Below are 15,634 nucleotides of genomic sequence, written 5' to 3' on the forward strand. Positions count from 1 at the left end.
ACACACACACACACACACACACACACACACACACACACACACACACACACAAAATAAAAGGTGAACACAAAGACAGAAACAGTAGCTCCTCTGCAAAAACAGACTGAGCATTGCACACGCAGCAGAACAGTCTGTGCATTGTCAGGGCACAGACAAAAGCAAAAGCAGACTAAACACAAATATAAAGCAAAGACACACACAAACAGGTTCACACGCACACACACGGTGATGTGTATCCCAGGTCACTTTACGCTGGTGCAGACGACAGGCAGCTTAGAGTCGAGATCTTTTTTAGACTCAGGTCAGGATGCACACACTTACGCAATCACCTGTACTAATTTCTTATGGCATGTACAGGTCTATTGAGCAGGCAGTCAACCTTGTCGCCAACGGTCGATCGCTTTGTGTTTTTCAATAAGAGGATTAAATTAATAATAATAATAATAATAGTTTAATAAATCATGTAATAACTATCTGATTATAACTGAATTCCCCAACAGCTGTCCACCAAAGCTCAGCAGAATCTAATCTATACCATACCATGCTGAGAAAGGGTGTCTGATGTCAGGTCAAATATATATCCATCCATCCAAACAGTCTTGAGACTGTAGATACAAAAAGCAACGGGAGGCATTTAAATAAAGTTATTTATTCTTATAGGCCGAAATCATAAATCACAAATCTTCAGGCTCTTGCTTCATATGAGAAAAAAGTCCATTAGAAATGACTCACTGGTATCAACACAAATGCAATAAATTATGCATGTAGTGAGTAGATGAAAAACTGAAAAGAAGTGAAATGGAGATGCATCAAGAGATGACTTTTTGTGCATTCTACTAATACTGACTGATGACCGTGTATTCCAAATAGTCTTCATATATCACCAGAAGTAAAATCTTTTTTTAAAGTGTTATTTTCCTTTATTCCAGTGGTGATAACGCCCTATCATTCAAGTGCCAAAGGCTTCATTTCAGCCAGAGACTCTCGACATTTTGTAGGCAACAAGACAGATTTGTTTAATTCATAAGCACACACTGAATTTCTACCAGATGACTAGATAAAAGTTAGTATTCATGCTGCTATTAAACAGCCTGTTTAATAGCAACATTTTTGTCTTTCCTTCTGTCCCCAGACTAGTTTCAGAAACTGTCCACCTGATCCCAGATTTATCACTTGAGGCTCAAAACAACGTGATCCAATCCTCTGCTTCTGATCTGCAGCTGTCAGCCAATCGCAGCTTTGGATTTAGCAGGAAGCGATTGTTCGCATAATATCAGCATTGTTAGGGCCGTCTGGGCAGGATAAATAAGAAAGGGGAAAACCAAAACGCTTTTCTTCACTAATCAGACGCACACACACTCGCATTTACGCTCGTCAGTGTGTGTGTGTGTGTGTGTGTGTGTGTGTGTGTGTGTGTGTGTGTGTGTGTGTGTGTGTATACAGGCCTGTAAACACACATACTTTGGCTAAACCCTTTTTTTTGGACTATCTGCAACATCTAACAGATGAGAGATGTCTTTGAAAAAATCATCTTCAAATTTGTGATTACACATAGATCAATTATGGGCTGGATGAGTAAGCAATGTTAAAGGGTTGACACGTGAAGGAAAGATTGATACCAGGCAGAGAGGAGTGGGATTAGGACAGCATGAGCAGGAGTGGTTGGAGATAAAAGAAAGAAAGAGTCAATCTAATCATAGAGCAACGACGCTTGGCTAAAAGGGGGGAAAAACCAAGAACGTGTGAGAGGGAATAGAAAAACATGTCTCACTGTGCAAGTCATCTAACATCTGCCTGATGCATTTTCTGTCCCCAACTAACCCCAATACACACACACACACACACACACACACACACACACACACACACACACACACACACACTTTTGTAGCCTACAGTACACACATACATACAACCTGCTTCTAATTAAACCATACTATAATCACTAAACACACATACACACGCATTGTGTTTCACTCAGTGTGACATAACCACGGACACACACCCATTTGAGCAGTTGCTAAAGCTCTCAGATCCTTTCATTTTACAGAATGACTTTATTTAGAAGAGATTACCAAACACTTGAGCATCGTCTCCCTGTGTACACACACACACACACACACACACACACACAAAACACACACACACACGCTGAAAGTCTGCTCACTAATACACTTGCTTCTCATTTTTTCTAAATAAACAGACTGCGAGGGAGAAAGGTCAGTAATTCTGAGCGCACAGTCAATGTGACTGTTTCGCATAACTAAACTGTTAGCACACGTATCCGGGTCTTTAAAGCTTTCCAGTGAGATTTATGTTTGTGTGATAAAATGCTTCACTCCCACGCTTGGAAGGTCTCTGTTTTAGTGACCTTCCGCGTGCACTATCTGACTCCCCGCTCCTTGCTGATAACACAACATGACCTGAAATCCAGGCCAAGTGACACTTCAACCCTCCACTGAAATCAATACTAATGAAAGGCAGCGCAGCCTGACCGCACCGCTCTACATTATGTGAAACTGGTGTACACGCTCGCTCATTAACCGGAAGTTAATGTGTGTGGTAATGGAGACAGTATGAGGAAGTGCCAGCTTGTGCCTCTCTTCCTCTGCCTCTCACAGCTGGTTACTGACATATGACTGCGCCGGGGGATGGATGGAGGCAAGGCAAAAACAAAGCAAGAGGAAGACAGAGTCATGCAATGAGGATGAGTAACAAAATGATTCAAAGTGAAATTTCCTCTATGTCCACCCTCTATCATTCCCAGGTTATCTGACATCAGAGCTAAATAACTTTATCAGCTTGGGCATTTTTCCAACTTTTTCCCTTATAAAGCCAGCTGGCTGGGCTTTGGAGCTGTTGCATATCTGAAACACTGTATATAAAAGATGGCCACTGCAATTTTACCTCCTTTTATTTCTGGAGCTCGTATTCTGAAGCCTCAAAGTTAGCATTTTTGGCCGCTGCCATCTTGTTTTTTTGAAGCAACCATATTTGAACCAGGGAGCATTTGCTAACTTTTTAGCTGATGCTAGCAAGCTTGGTTAAAAGAATGCATTTATAGACTGTAAAAATGCAACACACAGACAGATACCTACTACTTGAAAAAGCAGAGACTCCTAAATGTGTCCTTGGTTTAATCACCAACACTGCAGGTGGTAAACTCTCAAACATAGCCAAAATATAGCCTGACGATTTATCAGTGGGCCAATATTATCAGCCAAGAGACATTTTCTGTCTATGACTATTACCTATTAGCATCAGCATTTGCAATAACTAATACATTAAAATCTAAAAAGTAAAGAAGTTACTGGAAAACCACCCTTTAGCAATGTTATGCGTCTTGCTGTTGCACAGTTTGTCCACCAGAGGACACTCTTCAAAATCCCTGAATGCAAAACACATATTTTAACAACGTAAGTACAACAAGCAACTGATCAGGGCAGAGTCGAGCATGGCATAAACACGTAAATGTTTCGGGACGACGTCTGTTTATGTTTTTATTTCTCAAAAAAAAAAAAAAAAATCGGCCTGTTAAATCACAAAATATCAGTATCCAGAGCCGTCATACTGGTCAGGCCCCAGACAATAGGTCCACTTCAGTGAGTCACCTCAGCGGCTACACCTGTTAATCAAAAATGCCACTCCCTTAATTTCAAGCTATAAAATTATCCAAATAGAATTTATATAACATATATTGTTCTCAAGTGGAAAATTAGCTATGAAGACCAAACCCAGTACTTGTACCTAGCTATAAATATGTTCATTTCATAGCTGGAATTGAGCATTTTAAAGAAGTCTGGGAATTGACTTGCTTTTAGGGCAAGCTTCAAATGGCCTTTCCAAGAACTGATATTTGACGCACGTCCTCATACTACATTTTTCAGTCAGAGAGATTGCTGCTCCAGCTGATTTTGTTGCTATTACGTAAAAGTGTGCGTCAGGTTTTCACCTACTGTAACACAGGATACTAAAGTTCTCGTGTATGTGCTGCATTCCTGCAGTTTACAAGGCAAAAAACAAACTTGTTTGATCACAGTGACTGCTATAGATTCCAAAGTGGAAACGCAACATGCACCTGTTTTACAATAAGATTTAGTAAAGAATAAGAGATTCATGAGACGTGATATCATGACCATTAGCGGCTGATAAACACGCAACCACAGGTGTGGTTTTAGGGAGGCTGGTGGTGATTTTCCACCCTGACTGTTACGCAGAAAGTGCTGCAGAAAGGTGGCTCTTAAAGAACTTAGACATCCATCTATCACAACAAAAACACAGGAAACATCCAGCAAGTTTCCATAATTAAACAGTCGAGTTCATCTGCAGCCTAGCCAAATGAATAAGTTAGCAATCCCCAGAAGCATGCGGCAGTATGAGCTCACACCAGTACAGCCCAACTGCATGCACACAAAAACTCATGCAGAGCACAGACCAAACCTAACAGGCACATAAGCACTACTTTAATGCTAATAAGGAAAGGGAACTGTGTAAAGAGTTCGTAGCTGGTGTTTAAAACATTTATAAGAACACACTTGAAGTGAACCCACACTTTCTATCCCTTTATAATGTGTGTCTGTCCAATGCTGACTACTACAGTAACTCCAGAATCAATCAGCAGGGAGAAGCAGCCTCTGCTCAAGGCCTTGACACTGCTGCGGTTTGCTGTTTTGTCAGAGAAATATGAACCTTTGGAAAATCTAACCGCTACACCTCTGCTCTGCCGCCCTGAAGTTATCTAAGGATATTTTATCACGCTGTAAAATACTTTTGCTCTGCCTGATACATCACCAACTGAAAATATTTGCATGGAATAGTTTCCGAGAGCATCATGTGACCTTCGAAACGGTCCAATCAGGATTTCTGATTCGAGTTTGAAATAGGTCAAAATATTTGTTGGACAAGGTTTTTTTTCATTTAATAAAAAACAAATCCTGGCAGTTGCTTGTGTAGGTGAAGCCTAGCAATGTTCATAAAGATAGGGAGAACGCACTGTTAGTGAAACTGCTTTGCAGACATAATACTTTTTAAATGCCCGATGTCCTCTTCGCTCTGTCCTTCTACCTGCACATGGAAGTATTTCAGACCAACACCAGGTTAAAATGGGTCAACAATAGTGCTCTGCCGTGCTAAAATCGGACACCTTGAAGCATATGTTGTTAGCCTCATTTTGTCAATGTCATGATAGTTCTGCTAATAAAAATCATGCAAGCGTGAATTTGTAATACAAAATAATGATATGAGAGATGTCAACAAACTGATGCGTAATCTCCATTTCTGCAAAAGCTGCCTGGACTCAGCAACTAGTCTCTATCTTAAGGCATTGATTGAATAACCATTTTTAAAGGACAGTTGCAAAGCCCCAAAGCATGCATGTGTGTGTCTGTGTGGGAAGGGGGCTAATCCGCCTTGTGGTGCTGTTGAAGGTCTTTGAGAGTCTATGGTGCCCGAGCCTGAGGTCACACACCCTCTTCTCTCTTCAATTCATCCTCCGTTTCTATGTTCCTCTCCCCCTTCTTGATCATCCTCTCCTTTCATTTCCTTTGTCTTTTCTCTCCCACTATTTCCCCTCCTTCCTCCCCCGTGTTTTCAGTTTCTCCAGCTTCTCACAGGGGTCCCTCCACAATCACCTTCCACTTACTCAAACTCGACCCCCATTCGTCTAGCATCCCCTCCCCCACTCCCGTCTTCCAACCCACTTCCCTCCAAAAGTTCTCCAACTCCACCTATCAATCTTTCTGTTTAATATTTTAACCGATTTAAACCGCCTGTGCGCTCAACCCCCTCTATCAGTTTGGTAGAGTACACTGCTTCGGTGGTCGAATGCTGAACCGGCTCTTCAAGATCCCTTGTGAAAGATCAGGCTGAACTTTGACTCGTACCCCTCCTCCCACCCTCAGCCTCTGGTCTCTCATACAACCCGTCTCTCTCTTCCGCTTATCCAGTTTGGGTCATGGGCGGGGGGCTGGAAACTATCCCAGTTGCCATAGGACGAGAGGCGGGGTACGTCCTGAACAGGTCGCGAGTCTATCACAGGGCTAACACAAAGACACGGGCCACCAGTCGTGCTCACATTCACACCTACGACCAATTTGTAAAGTGTAGGGTTGGGAAAAGTAACAGCCAAATGTTCAACTTCTAACGAGCTGATAGCCATGGCTTATATTCATTAATAACAGTCGGCGTTCAAGTGAACAAGGTCAAGTGTGACTCTCTGGCTGGTGTATTTATAAGATGCTTTCTCTTCATGCTTTAAGAAGGAAATAAACTCGATGATCTCTCGCTGCGTCTGCCGTTTCCTCCTGCGTGGAGAGCTGCATATATGTAGCCGCTCTGTCCTGTCTGTGCCTTCACAATCAGCATCATAGCGGGTGATGCATAAATTAAGTGCAACATTAAATTGCAAGAAATCCGTCCGCTCCTAGGTCATAGCTGCCGGGTCTAGTTCATGAGTCACTGAGATACAAACAAAGTCCAAAACTTACAATTAGTTTTCTTACCAAGACTACATGAGCTTATTATGATCTGTAGCTTTAAGTAACCCAAGTTCAAACTGATCACAAGAATTCCTTTCATTCCAGGACGCCTACAGGAGCCTCTTCTTTCCCATCCATCTTCCAACAGACACTCTGATAAGGCACCTTAGCTACTGGATGACCTTCTTCCTCTCCACCCCCCTCTAGCTATTCATCAAACGCTTAAGCAAAGTACCAGCTTCATCTCCCTTCTCATCTCCCATTCTGCTTCCATGTAACTACAAATTTCTCTGGACACAAATATGAACTTGTTTTGGGATCCAAAGCCAGGAATTTGAAAGACACACACCTTCAACTCTTAAGCAAGCAAACACAAACACACACGTGCATCGCACTAACATATGCATACTGCAGTGACAAGTGGGTGCGGATGGCAAGGGGGACATACTCACGTCACACAGAGATATTTCCACGCTAAAAACTGACAAGTTCCAGATGATGCCAACTCCCACAGATCTCCAGTTGCCATGCCCACCCAGTGAGTGAATGTGATTGGTTCTAGTGTGTGTGTGTCTGCATGTGTGTATGTGTGCGTGTAATTCTACTCCCACCTTTCTGCCACATGTCAGCAGTTGCTCAGTCACAGACACACAGTGATACCAGATTACAGCCTCTTATGTAGAAGAGTACTTGCCTTTGCATGCATATAACTCAATCACCACAGTCCTTCAATACTCTTATATAACACACGCACGGAATATAATGCATGAACGACATTTTGCATTCCAGTAATTCAGGATATATATTACATAAATGTCAGCAAGTTTATTCTGATCATTTAGCAAACTAACCAAGCAATAGTTTTAAAAATCCAATCTCAATTCAGAGACCTCCAAGACACAAAGAACTGTCAAGAATCCCCAAGTTTCTCCGTTTCGACAAGTAGTAGAGTTAGAGACGGCGATAAAGACAAGCATGTGTGACAGAAAAAGCTCAACAAAGGCTAGACGTTTGTTTTCCGATAAACACACCGCCGTTTCCTAGATGCAGGGCATCAGGCAAAGCTGATTTTAGCTCCTGGGATTCAGGAAGACTCGAGGAGCATCTTGTGATGGAGATGACAGAAAAACAAGCACATGCTTCCCACAGGAAATAAGCACATGCTGAGAAACATAAACACCAGCGGTTTAGCAGAGAAAACATTCAACTGCACAGTGTGACCTCAGTCTTTTTAAGGTTCTATAAAATTTTAAAAAAAAAAATCAGTATCCATGCCTTATATCAGTGTTAAATGTCTAAATATGACAAACACTTTGCAGAAAAACATGAAATATACATTTATAAACCGAAAAAGTTGTTTTTGTGGCACAGTATAAAATGCTTAATCACAGCAAGCAGTTCCACGTGAGTCCATGTCACTGTTTTCCTCCTCCGCTGAAACCTCGGCTCAGTCAGTGTGCTAAACGTCATATGACCGCCCGAGACTGTTGTTCTACATCTCCAACAGCTCACCGCACCTCCATCTCTCTGCCTGCTCATCGACAAGAAGTGAAAGCTGAAAGACTTTCACCTTTTCCTTCGATGCTGCACAACCTTTCACCAACCGATACACTTTTTGCCTACACGTCTCCTGTTCACACCTCGCCCCGTGACAGACAAATACTCAATAAAGAAGTTGCATCAGTGCACCACAATGAAGCAACAGCATCCTGTGGTGCGCTGCAATCCATCCTGTCAAAAGTTGGCCAGACTGCAGGAAAAATGCAATAGTTTTATGTGTCTACTTTGAATACTTTTCAAATGTTGAGACAGGATACCGCATCTCTGATACTGCAGATATCATGCAGGTGTCATTATCTGATTTGACACCGTCATCAGGAAGTCGACCCCACTTGCATTTTGGCCTATATTGCTTAGTATCCTCTTCCGCTTTCATTTATACATGCGGTGGTGGTGATGTGACGCACCACAGCATCCGCTCACTCGCAGCTGAAAGTCAACCGTCACTACCAGAGACCCACGACACACGTATAATGAAAATACACATGCATGAGTGAGAGAAAACGAAGAGCCTGAGCTCCAGCTTGACACTTTGTTCCATCTGTGATGCAGTGCCCCAGTAAACACTGAATAACATTTTAAGCCATTTTCACACATGAACTTTGGAAGATTGTCCAGGTTACTGCACTGGTATATCTTAATATATCTAATAATATAAAACTATATAACTGTGATGTCTTAAAATGGTAAATGAACTGGTACTTATATAGTGCATTTCTACTCAATTCTTACTACAATCCTCATTCATACACAAGAGACATACAAGTGCTTTTAAACACTTATTTTATATCCTACGTTCTGTAGAAATCCACAGTCAGAGGTGCACATGAGAACGTATATGTCCCACCTAGTCAATACAGAGATTTTAATCTTTAAACTGTTATCTCCCTAGTGCAAAGTGTTTCTTCCTGCCTCTATTTAGACAGATCCGTTGCCAAGCAGAATACTTCTAGTAGTTCTAATCGCAGACCCTAGCAATGCGCTCTGTGTTCATGCAGTTACAATCCAAAGGATGCATCCGGGGCAACTTGGGGTTCAGCATCTTGTCCAAGGATACTTGGACATCCAACCTGGAGGACCAAAGGGTTGAACCGCCGGTTTAAAAACCGGCAGATCTCTGATCTGACTACAGTAGGTGGGACATTTGCGTTCTCATGTGCACCTCCGACAGGTGATGTCTACAGAAGTCAGAGTTGCAGCTGATGAGAGACAATAGCTTTAGAACAATACAACTTTGGCCTAAGGAGGTGCTAAATGTCCAGGCCAGCACTATAAAATTTTTTATAACCAGTCAGCTAAATAATTTCAAGCAGTGCAGTCCCTTGAGTGACAGCTCGTGCTGCATTAAATCAGTCCAAGAAGCAGTGGATTTTTAACGAATGACTTACAGTTAGAATCCATTATTCATGAAAACAATTACTGGAGGATCTTCATTACGTCTTCTGCTGCTTGGGCTACAAATACTATGACCACTGTGATAACAGCGTACCTCAACACTCAGATCCACATGCAGTGAAACTTAAACTAAAAACCACACAAGCAGAAAATGTGCGCTCAAACTCACAGCAAATGTCCATTTACCAAAGTCACAGTCGCTGCCTTAAATAGCACACGGACCTCTGATGGATTTTGTTGTAAACAGTTCCCATTTAATCCGCACTGGTACATCAGTCCCAGTCAGACTGATCTCCTTTCGTGCACAATTACACAGAAAGTCTCTGCCTAAACAGGAAGACTATATCTTCCTGTCAAGGTAATAAGCAAGAGGCACAAATAGAAAGGGTAAAATTCAGCACCTGGATGGCAACTTTTTGAGACTTTGGCAAATAAACAGGAAATGACAGCACAGTTTTAACAGCGTAACCTTACCTGTAGCTCACACCATGCCACTTCCACTGTTGTCTCAGTGTCCAAACCCTTGTAGACAGTCTTAAAAGACCCTCTCCCGATCTCAATGTCAAACTTCAGGAAGCGTCCATCTGGTGAAGTCCCTACAGCTTTTGTTTCAGCCTCCTCTATGTCCTCTTGCTCCCGTTCCCTCTGCTCTGCCCGTGCTTTCGCGAGCCCCTTCTCCTCCTCCGTCTCCCTGTCTTTCTCCTCGGTTGGACTACTGATGCTTCCCTCATACACATTTCCTACTGCTTTTCCATCTTTGGCCACCTGTTCCTGAAGCCCTCTGGGACGCAATACGATGTCAGGCTGTTTGGCTACTGTTTTATTGGTAACATCCAATACTGTCGAGCTGGGCTCTGTTACTGCCCCATCTGCACTATGTTCAACACTGCTACTGGTAGGAACAGCAATCGTGCACACATCCAAATCTCCCTCGGCATTTTGTAGATCCCCCTCTTCGACTGCCCCACCATGCCCAAATGAAGGCTGAAGGGTACTGCTCTGCAGATAGGAACCTCTTTGGGACTCCTCACCTTCATAATCCTGTCCTCCAAGGTTTAAAAGCTGCGGAGAGAAGATGATGGGAGTCCCTTCACAGTCTGGGGGTGATGTGAGTAACACAGCTGCTTTGCTGGGCAGATCCAAAGCTGTGGCATTCGAGTCACAAATGACACTCCGGCGGAAGAAACGGTGCTCGGCCGTTTTAGAGTCTCTATCCATTGTGTGGCGCCGACGTTGGACCTCCGGCTCTCCAAGAAGCTTCTCCACGACATGCGTGTCTGAACTGGCAGAGCCGTTCACATTCTTGTGGGGGGTCTGGGGTGATGGGCAGGGGGACGGAGAAGAAACGGGGGCAAGAGGAGCAATGAATTTCACTGCTTTGCTGCTGCTATTTTCTTCAGACATTCTTTCAAAAAAAAAAAAGCTCAAACTGTAAAAGAGCAAATCTTTATGTAAAGACTTTTATGTAACTTATTCCTGTAAACTCTGAGCGCAGATCTCAACCTCCTAGTTCATTAATCAAACTGCAAGAAAAGGAAAGTTAATGTGCAATAGAACAAAAAACAAAATCGACTGAATGCAGCAATCCTTGATGTCTTTTGGATTTTTTTTTGTTTTCCTCTTTGCAATGTTTTAAATTAACAACCCACAGTTTCTACAAGGCCCTTTCGTGGAGGGCTCAGGGAAGCCCCAGGTGAGTGGAAGGGGCTTTCTCTTAAAAACTGGGGAGGGAAGGGATGAAAGGCAGTCAACAGAGGAGGGGTGCAAGCACTGCAGTGAGACGATAACCGTCAAATCAACACGTAACTCCATCCTGCTGCCAACAACCAGACTGGGATGACCGCAACATGGAATGACTGGAGATCTATTCGACCAGTATGGCCTCTTAAAAGATGACAGAAGATGCCTGGACTCCAAAGTTGGATTTTTAGGTCTGGGGATGTCTCTGTAAGACCAGGCTGAAGCCTCCTCAGCTGCCTGAACAAAAGACTTCCAAGAGAGGTTGCTGGCCTCTACTGTAAGGCCAGATTGATGGCTAGGTAGGCCTAGGCCTGGCCTAGCCTGGCCCAGCTTGGTCTGCTTCTGTCCTTGTCCCTGGAAATAAAAAGAGAAAACTATGAAGTGAAACCGTTTTATTTATAGGTATGAGTATACATGTCAGAATTCAACATACCTGGCTGCCTGCCAAAGTAGCTGATAAGAACACACAAGCCGTCAGATATTTTTTTTATTGCATTTTATTGCAGGAATTTGAAAGCAATTTCAAAACCTTGGCTTTTTTTTTTTCTCCTTTCTTAAACTGGGACTATCCAGCTGATTTCTATCTGGATATCTTTTTATTCTCTGACTCAGACAGGAGTCCAAAAAATCCTCATCCGTGTAGCAACTTTGCGCGACTAAAATTATCATCATTTAACTTATAGTAGACCTTTGCACACCCTTTAATTCATCATGTCTGACACAAGCCATCGAAGCTCATCTTTTGTTTCCAAGGTCACCCACACTCTGTGCTCTATGGAAACTGTGGGCCAGATATCTAACAGCGACACCTCAGGTCCCAAAGACCAAGTCAACAGATGACAAGCGATGGGCGTACTAGACTGGACTGACAACGTCAGAAGAGGAAACAAGGCAGCCAAATGGTGCCGTAGGCTTGGGCACACTGTAATCTGTATTATTCCCAGGCAAGAAAGTAAAGATGAGTCACTTATTTTTATTATTGTTCTTGTTATGAACCGCCTGGTTAATAAAATGAGAGCGAATAAAGAACTGGGTTTGAACTGGTGAGTGAATGTTCACGGTACTTCACCCACTGTCAGGAGTCATTAGTTCAGAAAAGACTTTTAAAACACTCGGTCAGGCTTTGGTTTGATATTTTTTCAGTGAAATAAATTTGCCTTTGGTTGAGCTCAGCACAATTTTTTTTTAAATCTCTAATTTAAGCATGTTAACCAGATGGAGATCTGCATCCCACACCAGTCTCTCCCTCCCAGCTGCCCCTCCATAGTTAGTGATGTAGCAGAGACTGTGCCTAATTGCTCCATGTTCCAAATTTAGCCCAAGTCAGCACAGCCAGACTGACCCCGAGGTTAGACTGCTCTGTAGCAATTCAGCAGATTAACATGAGAGATGAGGGGCACTCAGAGTGACACAGACAGAACTACTTCACAGAAATGCATATCTGAGGACAGTGCACAATATATTACTATGCATTTTGTGTTAGAGGAAATGTAATAACTAAGTACTACGTTCAGAACTTGCAAGTCGGCTCGCGTAACGTCCTACAGACGCCTTCTACTCGGTGATCACAGTGGCACCGGCTCAGAGAACGAGCAGCTGCTTTCATGTGTGATGTTAGAAACAATTCACTGTAAACGTATTCAAGCTTCAAAACAAACCAAAGCAAGTTTTCACAAGTTTGACACTGATGTGCAAAGAAGAACGCAGAGGATGGTCCCAGTTTGTGGTCATTAAATTTACATATGCGCTATTCTTCAGAAGACATTTTTAAGCCCCATTTGTGTTTCATTTAGTCCCAGAAACTATTTTTTATCATCTCAATTTAGGGAAACGGTTAAAAGACAACCACTGAGAAGGTTATAGTACGGATGCACCTGAAAGCTATGACCTTACTGCTTATTTGAACCCTTTCTAATATTGAAATCTGCACCGTACACCTATGTTTGGTGCTCCATTACATGCATAACGACACAAATCTTTAAGCAAATGTTTAAATTTCCATGAAATAATACCACAGATTATTAAGCCTTACACACATTCTGCCCTAAGAGAAGCCCTTTCCTCAGACGAGTTAGGTTCCAGTCTGGGAGCGAATGAAACGATCTTTGAAAGTGTAGCACCTCTGTTGGACAGCTGTCTGAAACGATGGCTGCACTGATACTGTTGTGACAATTAACTCAAAATATGAATTACTGCTGGTAGGAAAAAACAAACATGAAGTTGTCAAGAAGCTCCTATCAGCTATGTTACAACAGATGCCCTTCCTGATACAACCCCAAAGGAATTTGTGTCTCCTCCCAAGACTGGACTGGGGACTGAATGTGTAACCACTACACGATGGAGTCACTGCAGGTGTGTCTATAGATCACTGCTGTGATTTCATAACAGCTGACGGAAGCAGTGAGGCATAAATAAAGACTCTTAACAGTCAGAAAAAGGTCAATACAGTCAGACTTAAACTTCAGTGTTTGCAATAAGTACTGTGGATTACTGCATCACTGGTGTCCCCCAAGTACCAATTTGAAGTGTCCCTTTAATAACCCGATGCTATTATATTTGTGTTTCTATTGCACCACTGCTAAAAAAAAAAAATGTGTAAAGTATGTATACAATGTTAATTTATATACAATATAAGCAAATCTGGTCTAATAGGAAGAAGATTTCTTTTTAACTTTGAAATTACAAGCTCAGGTTAAAAAAAATGCCTCAAAGAAGGCGCAACAAGAAAGATTATTACTTCTTCTTATTAAATGAGTGTCAGCTTGTTGAGAAAACATGGCATATCGTGGCTAAGACATCCATGGGCCCTAAAACGGACTGATTCCTGGTCCACGAGCCACATGTTTGATACCACTTGCCTAAGCAAAACTCTATGATCTAAACTTATTTTTCAAGTAGAATGATAAGGGCAGCATTAAAACAGGTAGAAGCACCAACATTATTATTGATACATAAAGGCTTTGTTATCACATCATCAGTAAATGAACTCCAGCCGTTACGAGCGGATCATAAAAGCCTGATGTGTGCACATGAGCAAATAAACCTTGGCCGGCTTTCGCTCAGTGGTCTTTATATTGCTGTGGTATGATGTATGACAACAGCAGTGCTGCACTCGTGAGAAGCCTTGCCACTGAGCAGAGTGGAAATGCAGTGAGCTTAATTAAAGCTGCAGAGCAACCCCGTGCAGTGACGGCTTCACTGCTGCCTGTTGAGGAACTCCAGAAAACGAGGCTGTGTCGACAAGTTTGTCTACAGGCAAAAACAAAGACGCGAGCAACGACTCTGCAGAAAGCATTGCGATGCAAAAACAAAGGCGAAGCATTACCTATGACATCGGTGTGGTCTGTGCTGTTGCCGCAGAAATGTGAAGGGGGGAAAAACTTGATTAGGGAGCCTTTTACTCCTCTGCAGAGGGTCTGCTCTACACACAGCACAAGTGTCAGTGTGGTGCGTCACATTAAAGCCACAGTTGGTTGAGGGAAAACACTAAATAAGAGCGATTTGTACAAAACACAACAAATATCCCTCAAATTAAAAAGGTCCAATCAGTGACGAGACGAGCGGTGCGTGCAGAGAGCCCCAAGCCGACAGACAGACACCTCCCACAGGACAGAGATGACAAGTTCGCCCGCTGCTGTCGCGGAGGCTGTGGTACTACTTTTCTCTCCGTGTTGTCTGTGTAAGGCTTCCAAAAACAAAAAAAACGATAACAGCCTCACTTAAAGGTAATGTATCCCGACCCGTGTCGGCACCCGGTCCGCTCGTGCCGCCTCCGCGTCGCTCCTCCGGGCTCGTACGATGCTATAAATCCGCTGCGGTCCACAGTGATTCCCCGTTTTCAAGCCATCAGACAGCGGATCCGTCTGCTCTGGGATCTTCTCCAGCGATGACTCGTCAAAGCAACTGCTGGGCTTTCACGCAGCACAGCCGCATCAATTCACTGCTGCGAGCGAGGATGCTGGAGCTGTATAAGGCCGCTTTTCAAAATAAAATACATTACTCCTCATAAATTCACAAACTTCCTATATCCCTCCTGCAAGCGTGTTCAGTCGTGAAAGGGCTGTTGTTGAGTACAAACTCATGCAATGCAGCCCCCACCAGAGTCTGTTTTCTTGATGGTACTTGAAGCATATATGTTGAAGTGATGGAGATCCAGCTGTGCCCCTTCGTGGATCTACTGGAGCAGCTTCAGCAATAGTACTGTAAGCTCTCAAGCTCTCAGTGCCATTCTAATAGAAAAGCTATCATATAAAGTAGGATGTATTATTCAGTCATTAGAAATAAGAAACACGTGTTAATTATTTTGTAATGTAGGGAGAAATGGATCCGAGATTGATTTGACTTTTTTTCATTTTTAAGTTAATAGTTGACTAATAATTAATAATTGTCTGTTTTGAAAAGTAAGCAAAGACAGTTTCGGTTTTAGGCTCATTTTTTGTTCATTGTCACGCAAACAGAAAAGG

General features: G+C 42.8%; 1 protein-coding gene across 14 annotated transcripts in view; it reads right to left on the reverse strand.

Moving 5' to 3' along the window:
• Positions 1 to 15,129, reverse strand: part of wnk1b (WNK lysine deficient protein kinase 1b) — a 90,767-nt gene extending 75,638 nt beyond the window's left edge. For 11 of the 14 annotated variants that reach the window (XM_042222958.1, XM_042222959.1, XM_014335152.2 and 8 more), the window contains exons 1-2: positions 14,497 to 15,128; positions 9,906 to 11,525 (exon numbers count right to left, since the gene is read on the reverse strand). In XM_042222958.1, the coding sequence (XP_042078892.1) occupies positions 9,906 to 10,835 (930 nt within the window). In that variant the 5' untranslated portion in view covers positions 10,836 to 11,525; positions 14,497 to 15,128. Of the gene's footprint in view, positions 1 to 9,905; positions 11,526 to 14,496 lie in introns of all 14 variants that reach the window. The other 3 variants (XM_005927218.2, XM_005927225.3, XM_005927224.3) reach the window with 3 other exon arrangements.
• Positions 15,130 to 15,634: the final 505 nt, after the last annotated feature.

Source organism: Haplochromis burtoni, unplaced genomic scaffold (genome assembly GCF_018398535.1).
Source record: "Haplochromis burtoni strain Fernald_Lab_line unplaced genomic scaffold, NCSU_Asbu1 Contig_98, whole genome shotgun sequence".
NCBI classification, from domain to species: Eukaryota; Metazoa; Chordata; class Actinopteri; order Cichliformes; family Cichlidae; genus Haplochromis; species Haplochromis burtoni.